Below are 27,346 nucleotides of genomic sequence, written 5' to 3'. Positions count from 1 at the left end.
TTCCCCTTTTTCAAAATTTGGTTTCACACATTGCAATCAAAAACGTAGGCGGGACGAAAATTTGACGCGACGTTTTAATTTGTCAGCAGCCCGCTTCCTGGCTTTTGCCTTGCAAGTATTTGAAGGCAACTACTGCCCACTGTGTGCCAAGACTCCCAAGTAATGTGGACAGTCACAGAATTGCCACTCGTAGCCAACTGAGAGAAATTGGGCCAACGTGAGTTTACTGGTTCTTAGCCTTACCCATCAAGGAAACCTCTTGGGCCTGATGAGTGGGCCCATAAGACTGGTCATCATTTATACATTGCGTACACTAACGATGAAAGCATCCCACACGTGAAACGTTACACGAGAACGTATGCACTCGCTGAAAATGGAAAGAACGTGAAACGGGGCAGTTTTAGCACAACCATTTTAAAGTCCGTATATATTTACGTGCAAGTCTGCAGAAAAAACTTGGCGCATTTTAACACTGCTTGGACGGTACGCATGGAACTGCAAGCCCAACCGTTGGGAGAAAATCCCGAACAATAAATACATAACACTGATCCCATTTCCCCATCCGGTTACCGAAATGCCACAATTTTCAATGTACAAAATTTGCGAGGTGACGAAGGTTGCTTGGGACTGCATTCGCAAAACGCGCGCAACGTCGAACGGCGCAATTGAGCAGAGGGGTGAGCCTTGTGTCGAGCCTGCGTGTGGTGGTGGTCTCGTGAGGGTTGCTGGATCACGCCAAAGATTTGTCAAACTCTCAAACCGACGCGGTTCCAAGGTGGCCAGAGATGCACAGCGCAGAAAATTCTGCGTTCAAACCGACCTTGGCGGAGATCCGTTTAACCCCCATCATCCTCGGGGTTTTCTCTGGGTGTTGCTCCTTGAAGAGGAATTTTCCAAATAGCTCAATCTGCTATCCTGAAAGTCTCCGAGACTCAATGCTTTCCGAGAAATTGCGTTATTGACAACGCTTAGGCTTGTAACAGGAACAAACCAGGCATCTCAATGGCAGTGTAACAAATGGACAATGCGGGAATGAAAGTTGGCTTCCAAGAGGCACTCGCTGTAGCCCAATTATGGCCATTACAAATTTGCAAAACCGCGTTGGATGGTCTGGTGCAGAGCAGGGACCCGATTGTAATGCAGAAATTTTGAAAACCGGTGTGAAATAGCCAAGCTATGCATTATAACTCATTGCAACATTTGTAAACATAGATCCATAGTTAACTCGATTATTCACGGGTTGCGAAAAAATGTTATCGTACGTGGATTCTGGTTTAATGGTAGAGCCGGGAATAGTTGATTATTCGGCTTAAAAATCTACTTTTTTGTGATCAATTAATCGGCCTCCTTTCGCTGTGGCCGTTCCCACGCCCAATATCCGAAGGCGAGAAACTCCCGTAAAAGACACTGCTGCTGATGCCCACGACTCCACAAAGTCCCTTTAAGAACCGATAAACAAAACCAAAACACGACCACACGCCATCATGACTTCAACCCCAATTCTGAATTTTTTTTAAAAGCCAAATTTCCGTAAGTATTATCCTTATTTTTAATTCATCCATTGGCCCCGGATAATTTAAGAGTCCGACTGCTTATCACGCCATCTCGTTAGCGCTTTGGCAAAACGGGAACTTCAACGTCAACCCCTTATCAGTGCCGACCTTAATAGAGACCGATCCAGACACTTATTGACCACCTTATAAATCTCAACGTTCATCCCGCAAGGTCCCATCACAAGGGAGAAACACAAACAAATAGACAACAAAAACACGTGTTCGCCCGTATTGAAACGGCTGTACACCGTATGAACCTGAACACTCAATTCCCCTGTGCAAGAACACGGAGTTGGCGCGGTACCACGTCCATAAGCCGGCTCTGCGATGGCACGAAAGGACAAGCGAGGGCCGATGGTAGCTGTTAGACGCTCCGACGCATGATGCGCTCAAATATTTTACGATTTGCGTGACAAGGCTGGCACGCATAGGACATGTTCGTCCTTAAACCCCCACAAACACCGGCGTCTTTTGGCATACGGCTGTTCGGCACTTTTAAGCAAACGGCAAATAATGGGCAATCTTAACGATGTAACCTTTAACGTCAAGTACAGCACTGTATTACTAAAATGTGTTTTTTAAGTTCATAAAAAATCCAGGCGAACCCCTCAAAGTATGAACCTGCAATTGCATGCACGTGATATGGGAACACTTAAGGTGACGTGGCAGTATTTGTGAAATTGTTTCTCAACAGCCCAATGGCGTAAAAATCCTGTGACTCATAACATCGCGTTCACTATCGGCTCCAAACAGTTGTCCGATTGCATGGAATTCATGACGTGCGGCTTACTTTTACAATCTTCATCATTCACAGCCTACCGAAGGCATTTATCAGCAAGACAAATGTATAAGGCAGTAAACACTTTTATCCTGTCCGCCAGTAGGGCACTTTTCTGGAAGGGTTTAGATTTAGCCGGGCGATGGTGACGCCCGCCTGTAATCCAGCACTGCGGAGGTGAGGGTTGGTGGTCCGCACAAATGTAGCGAAACTGCCTTGTATTTAAATATATGTAAATATATACTTACATACAACGGGAGTTTGCACCGTGCGTAGCCAACCGTGCTCGGCGCTGACAAGCCATACCCTGGCTCGCCAGGAGGCTGTCCAGCCAAAATGTGGACTCCGCCTCTTCCGTCTGTATGGGATCAAACGTTTCCCCCTCGCACGCGTCGGCTTTCTCCGGGCACTCCGGTTGTCCTCCCACGTGTAAACGCTCGTTAATTGGCCGATGACACAAGTTAAGATATGGCGGATCGCAGAGCTTTTGGCAATTGTTGACGCCGGCTCGTCGCGTAGCTGTCTTCCCGCTTGTCTGGCTTCGCGTGCCTCTGAGTCGTTCCCTCTCTTCCAGAGCGAGCCAATGCCTGCACACGCTACAAGTTGAAATCGTATGTTTTATCCGTCCCGTTGAGCTTCCAAATAATGTAAAGTTAAGTAAAAACGGCAATCATTCTTGCTGAAAAAAGGAATTATCTAAACACGGTCTAGGTTTCAGCACTTAATACTCTTAGGTTTTTTCGGTAAAGTCACGTAAGTAGAAAAATTATAATAAATAATAAAAATAATAGAAGTAATAATAGAAATAAAATTATAAATCTATTATTACTTCTATTATTTATTTTTATTTTTCTACCTACGTGACTTTACCGAAAAAAACCTAAGAGCATGAATCCTTGCAGTCACGAAAGCTTCAAATCTAGAATTTCAGCACTTAAGTCACGGAATCGCTCTGCCTTCACACGTGGGTGAAGGAGGAGGAGGCAGTGGCTGGGTAGGGGAGTGACGATGCATCCACGAATGCACTCTCGTCACGATACGTTCATCGATGGGCTCTGGATCCATACATGTTGCATGCAATGGGATTGAAGTCACCCCTGCAGCCACTAGAGGCCGCTACACTCAGCATCTCTACACCCGTGGCATTTGCACCCTCTACACAGCAGGGGGCGCAAATTTCCCACACGCTGTGCTGTGAGAGCGTCACATGACCGTGAAACTAGTAACGTTTTTTTTATTCTCAGAGCTGGAATAAGGCCAAATAAAAGAGTGTAGAACCCACTTTAATGCGATGTTTTTTTTGTGTGTGTGCAGTCTTTGTTGATCGGTCTGAGATGATCTACACTTGAAAAGCCAGTTTAGTAACAGGCCTGGGATTCAAACCCAGGTCCTCAGCGACGCCGGCTTAGCTTAGCAGCAGCGCCCTGACCACTTGAGCCACCCGGCCACCTCAAGAATCGAATTATATTCAACACTGGAGAATGTAGCGGCCTCTAGTGGCTGTATGGGCGGGGGGGGCGTCACGTAAACCAATCGTATACGACCTACACGAATCGCATCTTGTGCGCGCGACGCGATCGATGTGCCCAATCGATTAAAATCAACAAATCGAGAACAAAACGCTTCTTTCATTTGGAACCCTCAAATTCATGGCCGGTGACGCAAAACACGACAGAGCGGATTTCACCCTCTAACTTGTAATTTCAGAGGACAACGCCACTTCAGGCGTTGCATGGCTGATCTGCAAGCAGCCCTCACGGCCCTAGCGCTAGACTGCTGACCCGTGTTAACTGCAACCTCTAATGCCCATGTAACCCAGGGATTCTCAAAACTCCACTCCTCATGTTTTTTTCCAATTTGACCAATTTTCCTTCGTGCCAATCCAAAAATGGGTTGGTAACGAGCTGCACACGCCAGACGATTGCGAAACTCCGTCCCATGTGACGTAGCGAGCAATGGTTGTTTGAATCAGCCCGTGTACGTCATATGCGATGACTGGGCGGCAGTGAGGTCACCACAGGGCTTGTGCCAGGCTAGGTGCACTATTTTGAGGCCACTTGAAGTGAGGAAGGCTTGCTGCTGGCAGGAGGTCACGGGACAGACCCAGCTATGATGGGTAGGTGCGCCACCCAAACATGGGATCAAGACAACGATCCGCTGTATAGCCGTTACAAACTGTAGGGTCAAGTGCTGTTATCAAGCACGTTGTAATGCATGCGCACACATCTTAAATTTCAATTGAACCGGCACTGCACATTAAATGGGGCCACTGTTTAGCAATAAACAGGCGCATGCAGCGTGTATGTATGTTGAACTCCTTTCGCACCGTACGTAGCCAACTGCGCTAATCGGAGGTGCGTAACTACTTGAGTTGAATTGGAATGGAGGAGACTGGTGAGCATGGAAAGGAAGGCCCCGTGGTGGTGGTGGTGGTGAGATGTGAGGAGTGGAGATCGATTAACGCTCTTCTAATCTTACAATTCCCTACAACGTCTACATCTCGAACTCCAAACAGCAATGTGTTCGGGATCCCCAAAAGCACCGGCGTGCCTTGCACGCACCACAAATGCCCTTGAAGTCCGTGGGCCACGGCAGAAATTGGCACATCATACGGTTGGCGAAAAGCTTTTAGCCGTGCCATTTTCTTCACGTGGCTAACTACTGTGAACCGTGAAAATTATCGAATGTCACTCAAGTTGTGCAACCTCGGGTGAAACAAGTGCTCTGATCGGGAGGTCGATCGGAGGCTCGGAACGAACGAACACCGAGGAGAGGAGGCTTTGGCGCACGCTGGCATCAGGAGGCGGGCGAGTTGCTGGCGCTGGCTGCGTGTGGGGGGGCGGCCACGGCGAGGGGGGCGCGGGGGCCTGCCGAGGTCGGCTTGGTTCCCGCGCGAGCGTCCCGCGCGTGCGACGCCCTCCCTGACGACTGTGACGCGCGGGCAGACGCACGGGCAGACGCACGGACAGACGCACGGGCAGACGTGCGTTCAGACGCACGGGCAGACACACGGGCGGATGCACGAACAGACGCACGGCCAGACACATGGGCAGATGCAAAGTCAGACGCGTGGGCAACATGTCTATAGGCATGTGACGATCATTATTATTCCTGTATTATAAATAATACAAACTCACATTCGCCAATAACACCGTGGCCTTAAAAGGAAAAATGTCCAATGTGCGACGTTTCAGGTAATGGCCCTTCTTCAGAGCACACGATGTGTCGAGCGTTTGTCACTTCTGCTGGTAGAGCTGTCCGACATACACAAGTCAATGTGGTGGTGTTTTGCACCCTAACGACACTCACGCGTGCGTAGGCATGCTTTGCGAGCTGGGGGTCAGGAAGTGACCATCACCTCACCTCCAGGAGGACCAGGATGCTTTGCTCGAGCGTGTCCAGGGTGTGCTGCCGCGGGTCGTGGGAAGAGAGCCCTCGCCTCAGGCTGCCCAGAGACTCGCGGATCAGCTGTGGACGCGAGGGGCGTGTACGCGGGTGGGTTTCATTATTGTCCCCCCTTTCCCAAAAAGGGGAAGAAAAATCACGCAATGGTGTCGTCTGGAAAGCTGATTAGCACGGTTGGCTACGTACGAAAGAAGTTCAACATTAATTTCGATTTAAAGCTTTCGTGACTGCAGGGATTCGTCTTCTTGGTTCTTTCGGTAAAGTCACGTAGAATGGAAATATTTTATTATGTTTTATTTTTATTATTTTATTATTTCCATTTTATTATGTTTTATTTTTATTAATTTATTATTTCCATTCTACGTGCCTTTACCGAAAGAACAAAGAAGAAGTTCAACATACGTATGTATGTAGCCAACCGTTTGACCAGCAAAAGGTTGTTGTGACGTCACTCACCGAGTGGTTGGCATGGACGTAGCTGTGGCTTGCCGAGGTATGTCCGGGATTGTGGCCGGGCGAGGTGAGGCCGGAGGGGCGGGCTGCCCCGTTGGAGAAACTTCTCCTCTGCGAGCGTCCCTCCTCCCCCTCCCTCCTCCGCAGCGTTGCCTCCCTCTGACAAACACACAAAACATTGGCAAAATCATTACCAAGCGGCAGCATGAACGAAATTCGTTGGCACGCGTCGTGACGGTTTCTAGTTGCGGCAGCTACATACTCCTTCCCTTTATATTCTTAGGTATTTTCGGTAAAGTCACGTAGGTAAAACATTAAAATTAATAAAAGTAAAACAAGTAAAATATTAGTGCTACCCCTATCCCCTCCCTTTGATGCTGCTAGTCCTGCATAATGCACGGGCATAAGTAGTACTAATCACATACCAGCATTTCCCATAAATATGCCAATAAATATGCCCATAAATATGCAAAATTCCTCTTGATATGCAAATTATTTTGTCAAGGCGCCCTTCCCCCCCCCTTCAAACCCAGCTTAAATATACGCTCCAAGCATGGTGCTGTTTCATTCAGACGCTGTCTCCCCGACAGACCTGGTCTTCACCTGATGACGGCTGCTTGCGTTGTGGCCGAAACGTCGTGAGAATTATTTTATTATGTTACATTTTATTATTTTTATTGTTTCCATTCTACGTGACTTTACCGAAAGAACCAAGAAGACGTTACTGATCTCGTCAAGGAGCATAAACCATCACGCAAATTTCGGTCGTCCTCGCAGCACCGGCTTTTGGCTCAGCCATCGAACAAAGGCTTCGCTGCATCGCGCCTTCAGATGCGCCTCTACGGCCGTCTGGAATGCTCTTCCTTCCGATATTAGGAAGCCACTGGAGCTATGCACATTTAAATATAGATTGACAACTAATTTCTTGACATATGCGTTTTGTGTTTAGTTTGTTGTTGAGAGGCGCACGCTTGGAAATAACACTGAGAGACAGGAAGGGAAACGCATTTTTTCGAATTCGGTACAAAACTCTGGAGCCACAGATTGCCGACCACTGGGTTAGATCGTTAGGAAAAGTAAATAGGGCACCACGGTAGCGAAATGTTAACTGCCTCGCCTGGTACGCAGGAGGTCGTGAGTTTGATCCCGACCCTGACGATGCCTGTATATTTGGAGTTTGCACGTTCTCCCCGTGGTCGTGTGGATTTTTCTCCGGGTTCTCCGTTTTTTCCCTCCACGTTTAGACATCAACATGCGTTTAAAAGCATTTGGCTGCTTTACATTTCCACATGATAAGCCACTTCTTTGAGCTGTGGCCAGGTCGCTTCTGAAAAAAGAGCTATGGAGCTCAGTGGGCCTTACCTGGTAAAATAAAAAAATAGTTTAGTCTAGTAAATGGGCTTGGACAGGACACTTCGTAATGAGGGATTATTGCCAGTGGTCAAGACCAAGGATGGATTGGTGAACCGCCAGATGTTATCGGCAAGGGCACCTCCCCCCCCGTCTCTCTAAAGACAGAAAGATGGAACGCTGTAACGCCAGCGTAACCGCGGTCACATCAACGCACGGGGGGGGGGGGGGGGGGGGGGGGGGGGGCGCTGGCTCACCATGGCAGCCGCTGGCTGGGGCCAAAAACGTCTCTTACCCTGAGCTCGGAGATGAGGGCGGATTTCTCTTCCAACTTCTTTTGCAATTCGGCCTGCAACAAAAAAACGCGACAACGCTTTGGGGCGAGCATGACCGTCGACGTGACAACGGCAGCGGCTCAAGAACGCCGGACGAAATAAAAACCACGCGCGCACGCACGCTTCCTGTTCGCTGGTTTATCGTAGCCAATTGCTGCGATCCAGTATATCTGTGTTTGGCTTCGTGCCGCGCGCCTCCGATTAGCACGGTTTGGGCTACGTAACGGTGCGAAAGAAGTAATAGCCAGCGAAACGTCACGGTACTCGAACTGTAAATGTCGTGGCGTTTACTCTCCGACACACTGGTGTGTGCTGAAGTCGTAACTAATTGGCACGTTTTATTTACTTGACTAACCTTATTCATTGGCTGCGTGTCGGGTGACGGTGGGTTAACGACGCATTCATATTTACGCACTCTAACCTTTATTAAAAACCTTCATCGTGAATACATACACCGGGCAGAAGTGTTAACGGCAAGAATTGCAGCACTTGAAAACGATTACGTGGCCTCGCCCGAACGAAAAAAAACAAACGCGGATGAAGCTTCCAGATAGCGAGCAGTGGGGAGCGCGTGAGGGGGGGGCCCTTACGTTGTGATGCACGGCGCTCTCCCTCTCTATGTTGGCCCGCAGCAGCTCCTGCTTCGCCTGCAACAGCGTGGCCTCCTGCTGCGTCAGACAGCTCCGCAGGCCATCCTGTGTGCCGGCAGGAAAACAAAATAAACATCCCCCATCACCCACTAACGACCACCGCGATGCCGGCACGCAACGGCTCACTATTGCGAATAACGTCTTCACGTACCACCGTTCTGTTCTGTTCTTGCATTCACCAATGCGTGAAGGGGCATACGGTAATATGCCAAGTCCGTTCACACAAAGCGTTTTCACTGGAAACGCGGTTGTAACGTTAGGGAATGCTTTTCGTTACGGTTATCGCACCCCCAGTATCATTACGGTTATTACACCCACAGTATCATTACGGTTATCACACCGGCAGTATAATTACGGTTATCACACCCACAGTAGCATTACGGTTATTACACCGGCAGTATGATTATGGCTATCACATCCGCAGTATGATTAAAGTTATAACACCCACAGTATCATTACGCTTATCACACCCACAGTATCATTACGGTTATCACACCGGCAGTATGATTATGGTTATCACACCCGCAGTATGATTACGGTAATAACACCCGCAGTAGTAACCAGGGCAGCCTGCTGGATTCGAACGGAGAAAGCGCCACCGTGAGCGGCCTCACCACGACGCCCTTCGTGTGCACGCTCTCTTGTTTCCACTTCAAGACGTCTTGCTGGAGGGGGGGGGGGAGGGAACGGGAGGGGGGGCAATAGTTTTAGGAGAACAAATACATCTCATCCAGCAGTGGATTCATCTCGGTTGACATTATCCTGTTGACACTACCGTATTGCACCCTTTCTCTTTTAGAACGAGGTAAGAGATTGCTGCCGGCTGAGCACTCTGACTTCGAAGCCAGCCGGCTACCCACGCAGCATTGTCCGTTGGCCAGCTCTCACACCGAGCGGCCCGGGTTCTATTCCGAGTCTTGGCCAACATCGGCGGTGAGTGATCTCTGCACCCACCACCCCAAGCTCACCAACTCGCCAGCGTGAAGTATGGTCAAACGACCCCCATGACTGACACGACTCTGGCGCGGGGGCTTCATGCAGCAGTGGATTGACAAGAGGCTGGAATTATATTCATCATAATTATAATTATCTCGGTGAGAGGATAGCCTTGGAGAGACGCCCGCCCACCTTCAGGAGGTGGCATTCCTCAGTGGCCTGATGCAGTCGGCCCTGTAGGATGATCTGCAGGAAGAGGAGGCCCACGTCAGTTCACGATTAAATCCCCACCGACAGCAAAAAGCAACGACAACAATTTCAATCTGCAGGACGTCTCAATCCCCGGCAGATTTTTTTGCGCGCGTTTAGTTTCTTGTCCTCCCCCCGCACCTCCGATTAGCAAGGCTGGCTACGTACGGTGTGAAAAGCGTTCAACATGCACATTGCAACACGACGGTAAAAATCTACGTGAGGGTGGAATGGCGGTGGGGTTAGGGGTTAGGATCAGGGCGGGGACACGAGGGAGAGGTGAGAGAGAGAGAGACATTGCGGCGCAGCGTGGGATGAAGAGACGACAACAACAACGTGGCAACAACTACACAATACAATAACAACACAGCGACAATACAACAGCAACAACGAGCCCCAAGCCCAGCCCCCGGGGAATCTTCAAGGAGCCCGAGCCTCTTCGCTATCCACTCCCGGCATGAGCTCTCTGCCGTTGTTTTTCGCGGGCGGGTGCCGATGTCTCTCCCCTCACCGTCTTTTCCCAGGCGTTTTCCTCGGACAGCTGCAGCTGAAGCTCCTCTTCCTCCTCCTCGGAGAGAATTCCGTTGAGCAGCACGGCCTGGTGGGTCACACAAAGACGAAGATCCCCCGTCCAGCAGCACACACGCAGGAACGATCGCGAGACCTTTTTTTTTTGGTTCAAAATAATTTTCGCGTCATCTGATCAGCGGCGGCGGAGCGATAGAACCGACGATCGGTAGCATCATCGGTTTACTTCAACGTTCGCATCGCAGCCCCGGCGCCAGTTACCTGCAGAGAGTTGAGCAGGTTCTGCACGCCTCTCACATCAGCCTCCCAGCCCACAGCCTCCAGAAAACCCCCTGCAACAAGACGCCAGGCAACATCATGACGCACGTGGACACTCCCTGCCGCTTCTTGAACTGCTCATCTCGGATTTTGTCATCGGGTATTATGCCAGTAACCGTATAACTTTTGGGCCTCAAGTTGATGCCATGATGACATCATGGCACCCACTTAAGGGCCCGGATGAGGAAGTTATTCCACGCGAGAGCAGAGCTTTTGTCAACACCTGACGATGATGAAACGTTTGGGACGAATTAATTAATAAATGTCGATAATCAGGACCCCACCATCCCCCGACCCACCCACCACGCGTTAATGCGTACACGAGGGAGCTGGCCTGCACTGTTCAAATTCACATTTGCGATACATGAATTGTCGCACGACTGCGATCGTCTTACCGCCATCCTCGGAGTAAATGCGCAACCGCTCCTTCAGCGTTGTTCGGCCTTGCTCCGATTGGCCGGACGTGTCGGTCATGTGATCCGCCGGGGCCACGGCGATTGGCTTCACTGACGTGGCATCGCATTGTGACCTGAGGCATAGAGACGGACGGCCCCACGGTTAAGTACGCACGTTTGCGGGTAAAATACAAGCCAATTCTTCCCGTGTCTCGACGTAATTCCACGCAGCAAACTCTCCACCTTTTCCTGTATGGACTCTCTTCAGCTTGTTTCACTGGGCCCAGGTGTCATACACAGCAGGTGGTACATACCGATTAAAATAAACCATATTCTTTCAGACACGTCGCTTTGTTGAATGGCACTATATTCAGACTTTCACAAGCACTCCAAAGCAGCTTTCCACTGGTTCGATCTCAGTCCACCGTAACAATGGCCTCGGTATACACGCTCCACTGCATTTCGCGGCCTTGAAAGGAAAAGCAAATGAACGGGCGACGTTTCGGGGAAATGGCACCCTCTTTTCCAGCACATCAAATAAAAAGGGCACCGCTTCGAATGCCACCTCTTGTATACTTTTCATATTAAGAAACGCGTTGAGGTTTTTTGTCACTTGTGCTCCAATGCTGTATTCAGCAGTGCAGTTCTCTCCCTCCGACAGATAGCTTGAAAACCGTTCAGCAAACTGATCGGACTTCATGACTTATTTTGCTCACAGATTGTGCAATGTAACACGTGCGTGCCTTGTGCACGTGTACGTGTACAGGATACGCACGCACCCTCGACAGAGCCGGAGCGATCCTTCCCCCTGGCATTTCGGTGATTTGAGACGATTCAAGATCTCGGTTCGATTCAGGAATCAATTGATTTTTTTGACACTGCGGTGAGTGTAGCAGCCACTGCTGACTGCAGGGGTCAAGGTCATCTCTTACACCTTGCTGACAACAAATATGAATAATAATAAAACGTATAATCTTCGATGCAGGTGTCGTGAACTTAACGATGGATTACATAATGCAATGCTACACCCTTAATCAAGATCACCATCATAATCGTCGCCGTCATACTACTATTCATTAACTGGAAGATGTTTTTGAAACGCACACCTTATAAATTGAGAAAAGAATACAAAAAAAACATAACAAAACAATCCCTCTCTCAAAATCCAAGTTTGTCTTTTTTGAAAGAGCATGACCCGACCTGGAGAGCGAGCAACAATGTTTATATGGAGAGAGAGATAACCCGGCTCAGCGACCGCCACCTCACTGCCATCTGCGAGTCGAAAAAATCAAAAGCCAGTTTGCGAATACGGGAGTGTGCACAACAGTGAGTGCTTGGCCAAGTCGAACAGAGGGAGTTGGGGATTGCAGGCCATTCATAGTCCATGCGTTGTAGGAATGGGTGGCTTATCTGACGTGTCCGAATGAGCCTTCGTCTTCTGAAATTATTTATTGAGAAGATCAGAATGTGACGTTGAGAGAAGTCGGGGCACAGTGAGCGCGCGCGCGTGTGCGTGCACGCTTGCGAGCAGTTCTTTTTGTGTGGTTTACATCTCTGGATTATGGGCACCCCAGCAATCAAACTGGCAGAAACTTTTTCGAGCGGAAGTCTGCGTCAATGCTTTCACCCTTCAGTTGGAAAGCGTCAATAAAAATGCTCAACCAATCAAAAGTTCCACCTCCACTGCACTTGGAGCCGTCATCTTTTCCACTGCAGACCGAACCCCGACATATTTTCTCAGCCATCACGAGGTCTGCTGTCAAACCTGCGCAGTGATACCGTAACAAAGTTCGACACAACACCGGTATCGGATCTCTGTACAAATCAATTCCTGCCGCCCCACTCACAGATGCCAATCCCCGGACAGGTGGCAACCCCCCTACAGCGCTCCCCCTGTGGTTACCGTGGCGACGCGGGCGTGTCCCCGGTGACCCCGTGACCCCGCTGACCCTCGTAGTGACGCACGCGATCACGGACGCTGCGGAAGGTCACGGCGCTGGGGGAACTGGGAGTCTCGGGAAGTCCGGGGGGTGCGGAGTCCTCACTTTGTGGGGGGCATGGGGGGACCCTGAGGGAACAAAGACAGCTGTGGAAGAATGTCCTCTCTTTTTTTAAGGCGCCACGGTGGCGAGATGCTATCTCCCTCGCTTGGTTCGCAGGAGGCCGTGGGTTCGATCCTGACACTGTTGACGATACCTGGAAATTGAGTTTGCACGTTCTCCCCGTGGTCACGTGAATTTTCCTCCGGGGACCTCAGGTTTTTCCTTTTCACATTTGGAATCAACATCAAGTGTTTAAGAGTATTTGGCTGCTATAAATTTCCGCGTGATGAGCCACTTCGTTTAGCTATCATTTGTGGCCATGTCGCTTCTGAACAAGAGCTATATGGCTAAGTGGATGATAGGGTCAAGGTCCTGAACTCATTCCTTCTTCAATATGATTTTATTTTGCACGGGTACATGAATCTTATGCATCTCAGCCGGGTTCCCTGGGGTGTCCAAAGTGAGTTTGAAGCTTGATTAATGAGACTAAAAGACTTTAACCTCAGTCGGTCACTCAGTCATAACACTATACCTACGTCACGATATTGACTATTTGAATCTAATTGAAGTGACTCGACTTTGACTTAAATGTCTTTTCTCTAATTGTGTCCGTACAAATACAAACTAAGTTGTGAAATGCCACACGCACCTAATGATCACTAAACATGTCCCAGTGCTATTCGTGAGCACCTATGAAGGCCGGAACGGCACACTAACGAGTGAGGTGGCCAACACCACGCCAGGCCGTCTTTGTTTAGACACCACACCAGGTACTCATTTGAGGCCGAGTCGACCTAGGGGAGGACCAGGACCAGTTCGGATCATCATCACCGGTGTTGGGGGCATGAGCGGGAATCGAACTCAGGTCGCCGGGTTTGTAGCGCAGCGCGATAACTGCGACGCCATCGCTCCCCATTACTGTGCTACGCACGCACATAAAACACACAAGGTCTCCAGCTTATACCGAATCAGCAGCACTCTTTACGGCAAAAAAAAATAAAAACTCTTCACCAATCACCAGGCACGCGCAGCATGAAAATCGAGAGTACATATTTTTTACGGTGAATATCGGTAAACGCGGAGAGAGGCATGCTGTCGCGGGCCACGAGAACCGAAGTTTTTCACAAAAAATTATTTTATTTCTACCAGGTAAGGCCCCACTGAGCTATTTAGCTCTTTTTAAGAAACGACCTGGCCACAAATGATAGCTCAACGAAGTGGCTCATCACGTGGACATTTATAGTGGACCCGGAGAAAATTATTCGCGACCACGGGCAGAGACACCGCAGACAGAGACACCGCAAACCCCAAACATACAGCAGGTGTCAGGGTCGGGATCGAACCCACGTCCTCCCGCATACCAGGCGAGGTAGTCAACATCTCGCCACCACGGCGCCTAAAATATCTGGCCGCAAGGGGGGAGCAGACTGCAACGTCGCCTCCCCCCGTTCGCCACGGAGCCCGGATGTCGACGACGACACCGCCTGCGCGTCCTCTCACCGGGCCTCGCAGATGGCAGCCGCGCTCTGCGCCATGGCAATGGCGGAGCGCGGCGCGCGATTGGCCATCGCCGTCGGCGACGAGGCCTCATCCACGCCGGAGCCCGAGTATCGGCGCCTGTGATTGATCGGCTTGAAGTGGGCGGCCAGCGCAAGGACGACGCGCATGATTGGCTTCAGGTTGCCGTCGATGATGTCTGTGGAGGTGGGTAGGAGGGGGGAGTGGGTGGTTGAAAACTCAACACATTCGCAAATAATAGTGTAGCCTTAAAAGGAACAATGTATAATAGGTGACGTTTTGGTCAATAGCCCTTCCATTGCTTTACTATTTTATTTAGCAGGTAAGGCCCACTGAACTATTAGCTCATTTTCAGAAGCGACCTGGCCACAAATAACAGCTCAACGAAGCGGCTGATCACGTGCGGGAATTTATAGCAGCCAAATAATATAGACACAGAGAAAAATCCACATGCCCACAGAGACAGAGACACGCAAACTCCAAATGTGCAGGTGTCAGGGTTGGGACCGAACCCACGACCTCCTGTATACCAGGCGAGGTAGTTAACGTGGCGCCCTCGAGGAGGAAGTACAGCAAGTAGGTGTATTTATTAATAACGGTGATTGAGGTGTGAGAGTGGTTTAGTGGTCAGAGACACCAAGCCAGCACTGATGAGATCCTGGGCACCCCTAGGCTACTATACATTGAGGGGATGCACAGTGTACAGCTTGCCTCCATCGCCCCGCTCTGTCCTGCTCCCCGTGTTCTCACGCTCATGCGAACGAGACAACAGAAGTAGGTGGGTGTGGATCGATGCGCTGAAATATTTTGCTATCGCAGCCGCCCCCTTCTTCTATCTTCGCAGACGGCCGCGTCGTCGCGCGGACTCACGGTGCCGCCGCTGCTGCTGCTACAGCGCTATTGTTGGCGCGCCAGCGTCATCGCCGCGCCACTGCCCCGCTCACCTTGCGCAGACGTCTGGTGCAGACGCACGCCGCGGCTGGCGATGAAGCCCAGAACGGCCTCCACGTTGTCCCTCGCCTCGTCCGCGGTGCTCGGCGTCTCATGGACGTGCACGCGCACGCCCACTATGGGGAAGGGCGGGGGGGGGGAGGAACCACGGACGAGCGGGGAAGGCAGCAGCAGCCACGCTGTGAGCCTACGCTACCAACAATTGCCTGAGTTCTGCGATCCTCTATATATTAAGGTGTTATCGGCCATTTAATGAGTGTTTACATGTGGGTGGAAACCGGAACACCCAAAGCAAACCCACGTATGCGAGGGAAAAGCTCTCTATCCCAGACAGGTGGAGTGCACATTTTTGCTGTGCTGCTTTCTCCTGCAGAGCCAAGGTACGGCTCCTCCTTGACGCCCACAGGGAAGGGAGCATCCCAAAATTTGTGCGGTGATCCACCAACCCTCACTGCCTTCAGCGTTGGATCATAGGCCACGTGCATGATCGCCACCACCACCTGGCGATAAAAAACAAATCTCGAAACCTTACTGCTTTCCCGCGTCGAGGAGATATCCAATCAACTCTCGCTATGACTGCCGTTCACATGGAAAGGATGCATGCCGGGTGTGACTGTCGTTGTTTTTCGGCCTCTCTCCCCTCCGACGTCAAGAGCCCTGAGGATTCTCCGTGCGACCCAAAGAGACCGGCGGGGAAAGTGCTGGCGATAGCGAGCGTCTATTAAAGCCGGCATGGCACCAAGCCAAGCCGCCGTCATCTTCTCAGTGCGATTACGCATCGCTCTACGACTTACGTGCCACAAAAGCAGCTCTGTGGCGTGCAGGAGCCACTGAACGTTTGTGCTACAAGGCATCGCGTCGCCACGGGACGACGACACTTCACTTCGGAAGTGGCCTCGCCCTGCGCCAAGAGAACGGCCTGGGAAGAAGACGTCGCGGAACTACCGCCTGAGGTGACCCGAGCGAGCCCCACGGCCGCACGGGGGAGCACGTGTTGCGACTGGCCCCCCAGAAGAGTGTTTGTCGCATGACAATACAACCGAAAAGGGTTAGGGCCTCGCAGCTGGGATACGTATCATTTGGCAAAGAGGACCAAAGTTGACTCGATGGGCAGTCATTAGCGACCGAGCTGAGATCGTCAACTCACTGCGTGTGACAACTCACGTTTAAAAACGGGTAACTCAAACTTGTATTCCAATTTAAGAATGTAGCGAGCGGTGCCATGACACGGGCATTTCAAACGCCTTTGAAACATCGAGGCACCATCACCTCCTCCTCCCCTTGCTCTCACATTTAGCAGGTGCCGTGCATTAAGAGTCTCAATGAAAGCATTCCCATTGGCCTCCTCCGCATGCCGCTGAACATAGGACGGCCTTTGTTCCACCAGCGCCACCTCGATCATGTGATGCTACGGCTGGCAAAAACCTCATCGGCACGAGATAACACGAGCACGCACGAAAATAGACAAAGATCCCCTGTGTACCCTTAAAAGACTGTTGGGGCAAGTGTTGTTCGCGAACACCTATGGAGGCTGAAAAGGCACACGAGGGGGTGGGTGGCCAGCACCACGCCCGGCTGCCTTTGTCTCCCCAGTGGCGATTTTTACACACTGCACCAGATACTCATGTCAGGCTGAGTCGACCTCCGTGTCCCCATGTCCCTGTGTCCCCATGTCCACATATCTTCATAACAGTACCCCATGTCCCTGTCTCTGTGTCCCCATGTCGCCGCGTGTCTCGCGTGTCCCCATATCCCTGTGTCTCTATGTCAGTGTCCGTGTGTCCCTGCGGTCCCCATATCCCTGTGTCTCTATGTCAGTGTCCCCGTGTGTCCCTGCGGTCCCCATATCCCTGTGTCTCTCTGTTAGTGTCCCCGTGTGTCCCTGCGGTCCCCATATCCCTGTGTCTCTATGTCAGTGTCCCCGTGTGTCCCTGCGGTCCCCATATCCCTGTGTCTCTCTGTTAGTGTCCCCGTGTGTCCCTGCGGTCCCCATATCCCTGTGTCTCTATGTCAGTGTCCCCGTGTGTCCCCGTGTGTCCCCATGTCCCTGTGTCTCTATGTCAGTGTCCGTGTGTCCCTGCGGTCCCCATATCCCTGTGTCTCTCTGTCAGTGTCCCCGTGTGTCCCCGTGTGTCCCCATGTCCCTGTGTCTCTATGTCAGTGTCCCTGTGTGTCCCCGTGTGTCCCCATGTCCCTGTGTCTCTATGTCAGTGTCCATGTGTCCCTGCGGTCCCAATATCCCTGTGTCTCTATGTCTGTGTCCCCGTGTGTCCCTGCGGTCCCCATGTCCCTGTGTCTCTATGTCAGTGTCCCCGTGTGTCCCCGTGTCCCCGTACGTAGCGCCAGTAGAAGGTTGGCGAGCGCCGTGCCATCCCTCATGTCTGCTCGCAACTCTCGGATGGGCGCCGCTCCTGGCACGCGGCGCAGCTGCCCGTTCACCCAGCACACGTACGCCTGCAGCTGGGACTGCATGCACACAAAGACGAAGATCCCCCCCCGTATTGCATTTTTAGCAAACGTTTAGGGAAAGCGTTGTTCGCGAATAGCACCTATGCAGGCCAGGTACGGCGCACGAGTGGGTGGGTGGCCAGCACCACACCCGACCGCCTTTGTCTTCCCAGTGGCGATGTTTACACACCGCACCAGGTACTCAGTTGAGGTCGAGTCGATCTAGGAGCGGCCCAGGACCAGTTCAGATAATCGTCACTGGTGTTGACCGTGAGAAGGAATTGGGGCGCTGGGTTCGTAACCACGGCACTAAGGCACCCCTTCAACAGACTCTTCTTCAAACACAACCATACTCACACACACACACATACGTGGGCATATACTTGGCTAGGAATCGAACCCAGCCTCCCATCTCGTCGGCTCAAACGATCGCACACCTCCATTGATTGACGTTCCATTGACCCTGACCTCCTCAGAGAGTGACTCCCACAGACGTTGAGTGCTATGGATTTGGTGTCGAATGACACCAACCCGACCCTGGGCTTCGAGGCCCTAACCCTGCCTGCACGAGGCATAACGGTGGCAGTGGCTGTGGCGGGGGTGGTGGTGGTGACATTCGAGGCAAGGGAAATTGGGACCAGATGGTAACCATGGTAACTGGTCACATGGGGGTGCGGGCGGGTAGCTGGAGTTGGTAGAAGGTTGGGGGGAGGAGGGGGTGGTGGTGTGGTGCCAGGGCAGGAAGGTGATTAGCCAAAACAGCCGCAGCTGTTATCTGCCTGACCATGAGCCATTTCATACGGAAGTTATTTTAAAAGGCTCGATACTTACGCCATACAGGACCAAGAGTATGGGACTCTTAAAGGTTGGATACTTTCGATGTACAGGACTACGATCACGGGGCTCTTAGAGGCTAGGCAAGCAGCTGGCTGACTTTTATATGAATCCATCTGTGTGGAGTTGCTGTCTCCTCCTGTGCGTGGGGTTTCCTCCGATCACTTCGGTTTCCTTGATTCAGAATTTGTTCATTTTTGGGAGAGATTGTGCACGTGTCATGTCCAGTTTCCCTCCCACACGAAGCCAAACGCTCATTAATGGTATTGGCCAAACATCTGAACGCAGCAGGATCCTCCTGATAAAAAGCCTTTAGACAACTAATAATCATCATAATGTACAGCTCTGTCAACCCACTGCTGGATAAATGCCTCCCCCACACCGTGTCAATTATGGAGGTCATCTTGCCATACTTCCCCATGCTGCTCAGCGAGGGTCGGTGGTGTGGGAATGCTCAAGTCCGGCTCAGGTATCGCACGCCACCGACGCTAGCCGTGGGCCCAAATCCAACTCGGCCAGCCGAATTCATGGCACGGTGCGCTAGCCACTGCGCCACCGCCACCCTCTGATAAAGGGCATTAATTGTGTATAACGTAACAAACCAGCCTATCTTCTTGGTTCATTCGGTAAAGTCACGTAGAAGGGAAGTAATAAAATAATAAAAATAAAACATAATAAAATAATTCTCACGACGTTTCGGCCACAACGCAAGCAGCCGTCCTCAGGTGAAGACCGCTTTATTATTTTATTACTTCCCTTCTACGTGACTTTACCGAAAGAACCAAGAAGATGAATCCATGCAGTCACGAAAGGTTTAAATCGAAAATTAAACCAGCCTACTTACAGCACGGCTTAACGTTCTGCATATCACGCAAGCTCCCGAATGGCTGGAGAAGTCACGTTACTGCGCTAAGTTAGAACCTGAGTTTCCCTGGTCGCACTTCTCTCGCTTGCAACAGGCTCCGGGTCTCAATGAGCTCAGAACTGTTTACAAAAGTAATTTTTCCAATGCTTGTTTACGGATATCTTTGTAAGTGTATGGGTCTCCATGTACGTATGTATATGTTTATGTACGTGTCTCTATGTAAGATACGGGGTTGTATGTAAGTCTATAGGTTTGCCGCTTGTGCAGTTTAGCTCACTTCATTACTCTAAATGTATCGTTAAGCTTATGAACCGCAAAAATTGTAAGCAATTAACAGACGATTAAATGCATTATGAATATAAGTCAATTATAACCTGTGCATCGATACATGACATACCTCTTGAGGGAAACTTTCTCACACACGAGTTAATACATCTGCAGTGCAGCATTCCTTTCAAACATTTGCATCCAAAATATATTTCCATAGGAATGTGGAATTTCCAACACTGGCCACTTATGGATGTGAGCACTGCCCCGCTCACGTTTGAGCAACTTTTACAACAACTAAATATTCAACACGTTCGCCCATAACACTGTGGCCTTGAAAATCCAAAATATATAACAACTAGCTTTACTACCCGGCTTCGCCCGAGACTTGCATTCACCACGCCCGGCCGCCTTTGTCTCCCCAGTGGCGATGTTCACACTCCACACCAGTTACTCGATTTAAAGCTTTCGTGACTGCAGGGATTCATCTTCTTGGTTCTTTCGGTAAAGTCACGTAGAAGGGAAGTAATAAAATAATATTATGTTTTATTTTTATTATTTTATTACTTCCCTTCTACGTGACTTTACCGAAAGAACCAAGAAGACCAGTTACTCGTTTGAGGTACGAGTCGCCAGGTTCGTAGCGCGGCGCGCTAACCGCTACACTACAATGCGTTACGCTTCCACGTGCGCGGGTCACATGACAGATGTGACGTCACAGCTCACTTGCCGTGCAAAAAATCTCTGCATTATTGAGCTCCCCCCCCCAAAAAAACCCACAAAAGTGTATTTTTATATTTTTTGCATGGTGTACAGTCTGGAAAGTACCCACATGGCATGTCGGGAAGTACGCTAAACATTTTGAACAGATACACATAATCACAACTTTGCTTTTTATATATACTGTATATGGAGATAGACAACATTTTGGGCAACGTTGACTATTATTTTGGGCATTCTTCACGTAACGATGTTCTAGTTTACCAGGTCAAGCTCACTGAGCTACATAGCTCTTTTTCTGAAGCGACCTGTCCACAAATGATAACTCCACAGAGTCGCTTATCTTGGGTAAATTTATAGCAGCCATATACTATAAGTGCATGATTATAAATGTGGAGGGAAAAACTGGAGGACCCGGAGAAAAATCCATGCAACCACGGGGAGAGAGAGACACCGCAAACTCCAAATATACAGCAGGCGTCAGGGTCGGGGTCGAACCCACGACCTCCCGCATACCAAGCGAGGTAGTTAACATCTCCTAGCCACCGAGACGCCCATGTCGTGAGGTCAGCACTCCACACAGCAGCACTCCACCTCTTTGGCCTCTCTACGTGCTGTGAAGAAGGGCCATGCCCGAAACGTCGTATATTATATACTTTTTGAGACCACAAACACACACACACAAGTGCTGTTGTTGTTATTGAGGAACGTGCCGAGTATGTTAATTGTACTTGTGCACCAGTCCACTGTCAATGCACCAGCATCCGTTGACGATTGTAAAAAGCCAAATGTCAAGTCTTGCAGGCCTCTAACAATCGTTGGTTTAAGCATTAGCGTTGCTGCTGTAATTTCTAATTATACTGCCATCCGATACTGTCATTCAAAACAGACAGCCGCTAAGTATACGTTTCCCCCAACATTATAATCAGCCATGGCTCTTGAAGCGTTACGACATTGTGATTAAGCATTACCAGTCACCCCTCTAAATGTATTCATAGGTTTCCACTTCAGTGAACTAGGACAATAAACAATGTTAATTTAAAATAAAGAATGGGTTTCTTTCTTTCGCTGGAAAGGAAGACCACGGCGTTGCGGCTAAAGCTGCTGCAGTCGAAACATCTCAATTACTCACAGACCACTTCGTGCCCACCAACATTGTTGTTACGAGTGCTCACTTTCCGCACCTCCGATTAGCACGCCTGGCTACGCACGCATACATACACATGCCCTCGCTTGTGTTCAAGTTGAAATCGTTTCCTTAAAGACCCTGCCACACAAAGCCCTTCATGCCCTGGACACCCAAACCCCACAGTTCATCACCCTCGTCCTCCACCTCATCCTCCACCTCCTCTATGGTCTTCCACCCCGAGCAAAACTCGCAGCGTCGTTATCGTCTGCTGTCAAACGCTCGCCAATCTCAGAGATTCCTACTTACATTCGCAACAGCTCTCGGCAAATTTTGTCCGCTACGCTCCCAATTCACTTTTGCCATCCAATTGCATCACTCTGATTATATAACATGCACGCGTGCAGTGTCACAAACACCACTTCGTCTTCTTCTCCTTCCCCGCACCCACGATTAGCACGGTTGGCTAAGTACGGTGCGAAAGAAGTTCAACGTACGTGCCACTTCCCCAATTAAGAGGACAACACGGTGTAAGTGGGCTCCGTACCTCCGTAATCTCGCCCTCGACGGACACGCTCTTAGAGCGTGGATGCATTTCGCTCGCTCGCTTGCTACGCCCGGCAGAACCCGGCGGATGTCGTTATCGTCGCGACGGACGGACGGCGTGGTGGCTTCCCCTTCGACCCTTCGTCACTGTGCAGCGCTGCCCTCTCATCAGATGAAGGAACTTGCCCTCCCTCTCTCTCTTCTCCCTGTCGCTCTCACTCCCACCCTCTCTCCCTCCCGTGCGAGCATCCACCAATCGCAAGGGCCCCTTTCCCAGCCACATTCTCAGAACATCACTTCCTCCCTCCTTCCTTCCCCCATCGCTCTCTCTCCCTCCCTCGCCCTCCCTTCCTCATTCGTGTTGGGTTTTGTTTCTTTATTTTTCTAGAAGTGGCACCCCCTGAGAAGTGAAAACACATGGCAGTCAGCCGGCTCTGCAAAGACGCCGCTTGTCCCCAGGATCTGCCCGCGCCCACTGATGGGAGGCACGAAAGCCCAAGAGACGCAGAGATGGTGTTGGACCTCTCTGACTGCACCTGTCCCTCCAGCTGTCTGTCTCTCTTCCCCGTTAACTAAAAACACACCAGGATGGGTCGTGTGCCCTGGCCTTTTTTAAATCCTTTATATTAAGGTCACTTGCTTGCTTGCTTGCATGCTTGCTTGCATACGACCGTGCAAATCTTTCGGTCGTTTTTAACCCACTTCCCGTGATCCAATCGAGCTGACATTTTTGCACACAGACTCGTTGTGCGTGACAATTAATTTTCGTGAAAAATAATTTCCAAACATTTTACACTGTTCAGGAAAAAATTTAAATATTTAATTACCAATTGCTTAATGGTGGCAGACAATCATCTGACCCATAGGTGGCAGCCATCTCAAGCCAGAGGACGAGAGGACTCTAGCCGCCACGCATATAAAGGATTTATAGTGAAAAACTTTGTTTTTACGGGTGAATTTTTCTATGGATCTCCGTTACTCTCTCTCTCGCTCGCACTCTCACTCCTGTCTCACAGCGCGTGGACTTAGAGCGATTATTTGTTTGCTGGTGGCTGTGTATTTCATATCGGAATCGCCTCCAGTGCTGTTGCTGCTGGCGGCAATAAAAGTTGTTTGAAAGTCAAAGTCTCCCCCTTTGTGTTCCACCCACTCAACCACTCGTGTCTCTCTCTCTCTGACCAAGGCACGTAACGATTCTACGAATCGTCATGACCCACGGCCGGGAATTGATTCTAGAGTTGTTTTTGTTTTGGCTCATCTTTACCGTCCCGTTGGTATTGTTTCTAGTGTTCTTTTGTGAAAAAAAAAATCTCGGTTACGCTTTTTTTCCGAGCAAAAATGTACACACCAATATACATCATGCGCACAGATAAAGCAGCAGCCCTGCCATTTCCCTCTGACCTCCACTAGAGGGCGGGCTCTCGCTGAGCTCCACAAGAGAGTATTTTCTGCCTACCCTTCCACACTGGCCAGACGGCATGAAACAAGTAGGAGTACCCACACTTTACCCCACCACGCATCACTTGCCAATCGATTATCGGCGATGTCGCTATTCATACTTCTGGGTGGACCGAGGCGGTGGAGGTTTACAGAAACCTGCCCCTCTCTTTCGACTGCCACACCGGGAGATGGAATCGAACTGACATCTGGATCGCAAATCCAGTGTGCTCACCATTACGCCATAATATACATCATCATCATCAAGAATCCACTGCCACATTTCGTCATTTGTTTCCACCTTCCTCTGTCTTGTGCCAATATGCTCAAGTAGTGGCCACGTCTTTCTTGCAACCGATCTCTTACGATGTCGTCGTCAAGCCACTCTCTGTTAAGGTCTTCCTCTCGCTCCCGCAGTGGTGCACAGGCTGAGAGAGGGAATGGGCTGACTGCAAGGATTTGGAGCTGATTGGACTTGCAGAAGACTGCTACCTACCAGCGGTGTCAAGATCCGCCTCTGTAGAGGAGCCTCGTGAAGGATTTTGGAGACAGTCGCCCACCAACAACAAAAGGAGAGGCATTACTCACAATGGGCAGAGCACCGGGTGACTAAAACACAGCAAGTTGGCACAGTGATGAGCCAGAGGTCGCAACCAGGTACCCGATACCCGTACCCTACCCGATATCCGGCTACCCGTACCCGGCCAGGTACGGGTACGGGTACCCGTTTGCGACCCTGGTGCGGCCGGGTACGGGTACGGGTAGGCCGTGAGTCACTGGTGAGTAACCGATTGTCACTCATTTCGGGTAGAGTACGGGTAGGGAACGGGTACCCGTACCAGGCCACGGGTACCCATTTGCGACCCTGGTGCGGCCGGGTACGGGTAAGGAATCAAAACCCGTTTGCGACCTCTGTGATGAGCACAGGTGGATGGTGCATCTGCCAGTCATCTAAGTTAGTTACCTCACAAGGCCTGGGTTTTCCCCGGGACCTTTGGCCAGTAAGCCTTCCAAACTTCCCGTGGACTTAAAATACAGGCGCTGTGGGGATGTCACAATCAACTAGTGGAAAATGGTCGCTCTTGTTGTTGTGCATCTGTATGTATGGAAATGTATTCATGGGCATTTGTATACGAATGTCTTGTGTGCCACGCAGCGAAAGATCCCTTACGGAGGACTCCGTGGACGTCGGAAGGTGCGTCATCTGAAGCTCCTCTCTGAAAAATAGAAACACAAAAACGTCATTCGTTTGTGTGTGAGAGCAATGCAGTTGCTGCGTACTCACTTATAATTCCAATGCGGTACATACAAAGTTCATTAGCCCTCGGTATGGAATATACCCACTGCCTTGACCACGGGTATGGGCTTACTGCCTTTTGGGTCTAGATCAGGGTTCAGGAACATGCGGCTCTAGAGCTGTATGCGGCTCCTTCACTACTGATTGGGGACGTTATGAATTAAAGACCGTCTCGTAATTTACATGCATTGCGGCTCTTGAAATACAGTAGAGTTTTTTTGTTTAACTTACTACCGAATTCGAACAAAAACACCAGATACTCATGTCAGGCTGAGTCGACCTAGGGGAGGGCCCAGGAGCAGTTCAAATAATCGTCACCGGTGGTGGCCATGAGCGGGAATCGAACTCGGGTCGCTGGGTTCGTAGCGCAGCGCGCTACCCACTACACTACAACGCGTTACGCTTCCACGTGCGCGGGTCACGTGACAAATGTGACGTCACAGCTCACGAGCCGTGCAAAAAATGAATGCATTATTGAGCCCCCCCCCCCCCCAAAAAAAAAAAATAAGTGTATTTTCATTATTTTTGCATGGTGTACAGTCTGGAAAGTACCCACTTGGTAAATTTCAAGTTTGTTGCATGTCGGGAAGTACGCTAAACATTTTGAACAGCCACACATTCACAATTTTATTTGATTTCTATTATTATTTGTTCCCTACGTGACTTTACCGAAAAAACCTAAGAGTACACATTCACAACTTTGCCTTTTATATATATGGAGCTTACGGCCTTGTTATGAAGATCAGGACCGGTTCGGGACATTGGCCGTCCACTGTTCACCCGGTCAATCGCCTGCAGCACAACGCGCGCTAACCACTGCGCCACCGCTCCCCCCACCAACAACAACACAAACGACCCCCGTGTAGCCTCTAACATAGTCGGGGCAAGTGCCGCTAGCGAGTAGCACGCTATGAAGGCCGGCGCAGCGCACGAAGGGAGGGGTGGAGGGGGCAGCAACCACGCCCGGCCGCCTTTGTCTCTCCCACTGGCGATGTTTTACTACACGCCGCAGCAGGTTCTCATTTGAGGCTGAGTCGACCTAGGTTGAGGCCCAGGACACGCTTCGGATAACACAAAACAACACAAACGAACTCGGACGCTGTCTGTTACCGTTGTTGTTGCTGCCGCCGTTGTTGTTTGAATGGTTTGTTGTTGTTTGAATGGGTTGTTGTTGTTTGAATGGTTTGTTGTTGTTGTTGTTGAAATGTTTGTCAACCACACGACTCGACCAGGCCCCCTTCCTCTTCCTCCTTCTCGCTCGTTACCTCATCGTCATCATCACCACGGTGGTGGTTGGTGGTGGTGGTTGGTGGTGGCAGTGGTGGTGGTTGGTGGTGGTGATTAGTTACGGTGGTGGTGATTGTTGGTGGGTAATGGTGGTTGTGGCGATGGTTGGTGGCGATCGTGGTGGTTGGTGGTGGTGGCAGTGATGGTGGTTGGTGGTGGTGACGATAAACAAACGGCCCCATCTCCGTCTCCATGGCGACGGCCTCCCTGCGTCACGGCGCCACGCCCACAGCCCTCGCGCCACGCCCACAGCCCCCGCGTCACGTGTCCCAACCTCTCCACCCCCATCGAAGACGACAAACACACAGTGATTATTCTTAGGTTTTTTCGGTAAAGTCACGTAGGTAAAAAATGAACACAGTGAAGACAAAGATTCCTCACCCGCCCCTCCCGTATAGCCTGGACAGACTGTTGGGGCTTAAGTGTTCATTGTTTAGCAATAGATGCGTGTGGGAAGCAACAGTGCCGGATTCTCCTAGGAGCAAAAGTAGCTACATGTGTAGTAGCTACTACTACAAATGTAGTAGTAGCTACTACATGCTACTACATATGTAGTAGCTACTACATACTACTACATATGTAGTAGCTACTACATATGCTACGGGCCCCGCACTTTCAATTGCCCCGCGCTAAATGCTTCAGAGCTATCAATTCCGGTTCAGTGATTCTGCACTTGCTCTATTACTATAGTACTATACCGCCTACAACTTTTACGAACGACCGAGTGAGAATAGGTTTTCCCCTTTTTCCCCGGCAAAAAACTGTTGTTAAGATGTTAAAATACCAAACTGAAACCTTTTACAAGGAATCATGTCTGCATTAACCACAATACCTGTGGTCAGAATGCAAACAAAAAGCACCCTGATAATATATGCATTGTCTTTGAAACGGATTGGTCCACACCAGAGACAGCTTTCTTTTGAGCCTAGTCTCAAAACGGTGTTAGACCAAAAGGCGTCCTCTGGTCTTTTTATTTAAAGATTTCCACAATAAGGCACCCTATACTAAAGACTACCACAACGAGGGATCATAGGCTTTGTTCGTTCTCGTTTTCCCGC

General features: G+C 50.3%; 1 protein-coding gene and 1 long non-coding RNA gene across 4 annotated transcripts; one reads left to right on the top strand and one right to left on the bottom strand.

The window, feature by feature from the left end:
- Positions 1-56: 56 nt before the first annotated feature.
- On the bottom strand, positions 57-26,477 carry LOC144728585 (dixin-like). Of its 3 annotated transcripts, XM_078608116.1 has the most exons (16): positions 26,112-26,477; positions 24,876-24,921; positions 17,798-17,927; positions 15,455-15,577; positions 14,493-14,688; positions 12,854-13,018; positions 10,951-11,084; positions 10,499-10,569; positions 10,221-10,307; positions 9,653-9,706; positions 9,139-9,189; positions 8,465-8,569; positions 7,835-7,888; positions 6,193-6,348; positions 5,695-5,799; positions 57-5,259 (listed from the first exon to the last, which is right to left on the bottom strand). In XM_078608116.1, exons 2-16 carry the CDS (start codon positions 24,906-24,908, stop codon positions 5,128-5,130), a joined length of 1,596 nt encoding a protein of 531 aa, XP_078464242.1. In that variant the 5' UTR covers positions 24,909-24,921; positions 26,112-26,477; the 3' UTR covers positions 57-5,127. The 3 variants fall into 3 exon arrangements, with proteins under 3 accessions (XP_078464242.1, XP_078464241.1, XP_078464243.1); XM_078608115.1 differs by lacking the exons at positions 24,876-24,921; positions 26,112-26,477 and adding an exon at positions 22,269-22,483; XM_078608117.1 differs by lacking the exons at positions 12,854-13,018; positions 24,876-24,921; positions 26,112-26,477 and adding an exon at positions 22,269-22,483.
- Positions 9,247-11,928, top strand: LOC144728587 (uncharacterized). Its single transcript, XR_013587539.1, has 2 exons — positions 9,247-9,457; positions 10,234-11,928. It is a non-coding gene; the product is annotated as an uncharacterized LOC144728587 (long non-coding RNA).
- Positions 26,478-27,346: the final 869 nt, after the last annotated feature.

Source organism: Lampetra planeri, chromosome 29 (assembly GCF_965212315.1).
Source record: "Lampetra planeri chromosome 29, kcLamPlan1.2.h2, whole genome shotgun sequence".
Classification (NCBI taxonomy): domain Eukaryota; kingdom Metazoa; phylum Chordata; class Hyperoartia; order Petromyzontiformes; family Petromyzontidae; genus Lampetra; species Lampetra planeri.
The sequence above is the reverse complement of the archived record's forward strand: the minus strand, read 5'-3'. Positions and strand labels throughout refer to the sequence as shown.

Bases quoted from the DNA above. Each gene is read 5' to 3' on its own strand.
- LOC144728585 (XM_078608115.1), bottom strand. From the start codon at position 22,316: ATGCATCCACGCTCTAAGAGCGTGTCCGTCGAGGGCGAGATTACGGAG. The intron at 14,689-15,454 runs GTGAGCGGGGCA...CCACCTCCACAG, and splicing joins GCACCAGACGTCTGCGCAAG to ACATCATCGACGGCAACCTG. The intron at 6,349-7,834 runs GTAAGAGACGTT...TGTGTTTGTCAG, and splicing joins CCCTCATCTCCGAGCTCAGG to AGGGAGGCAACGCTGCGGAG.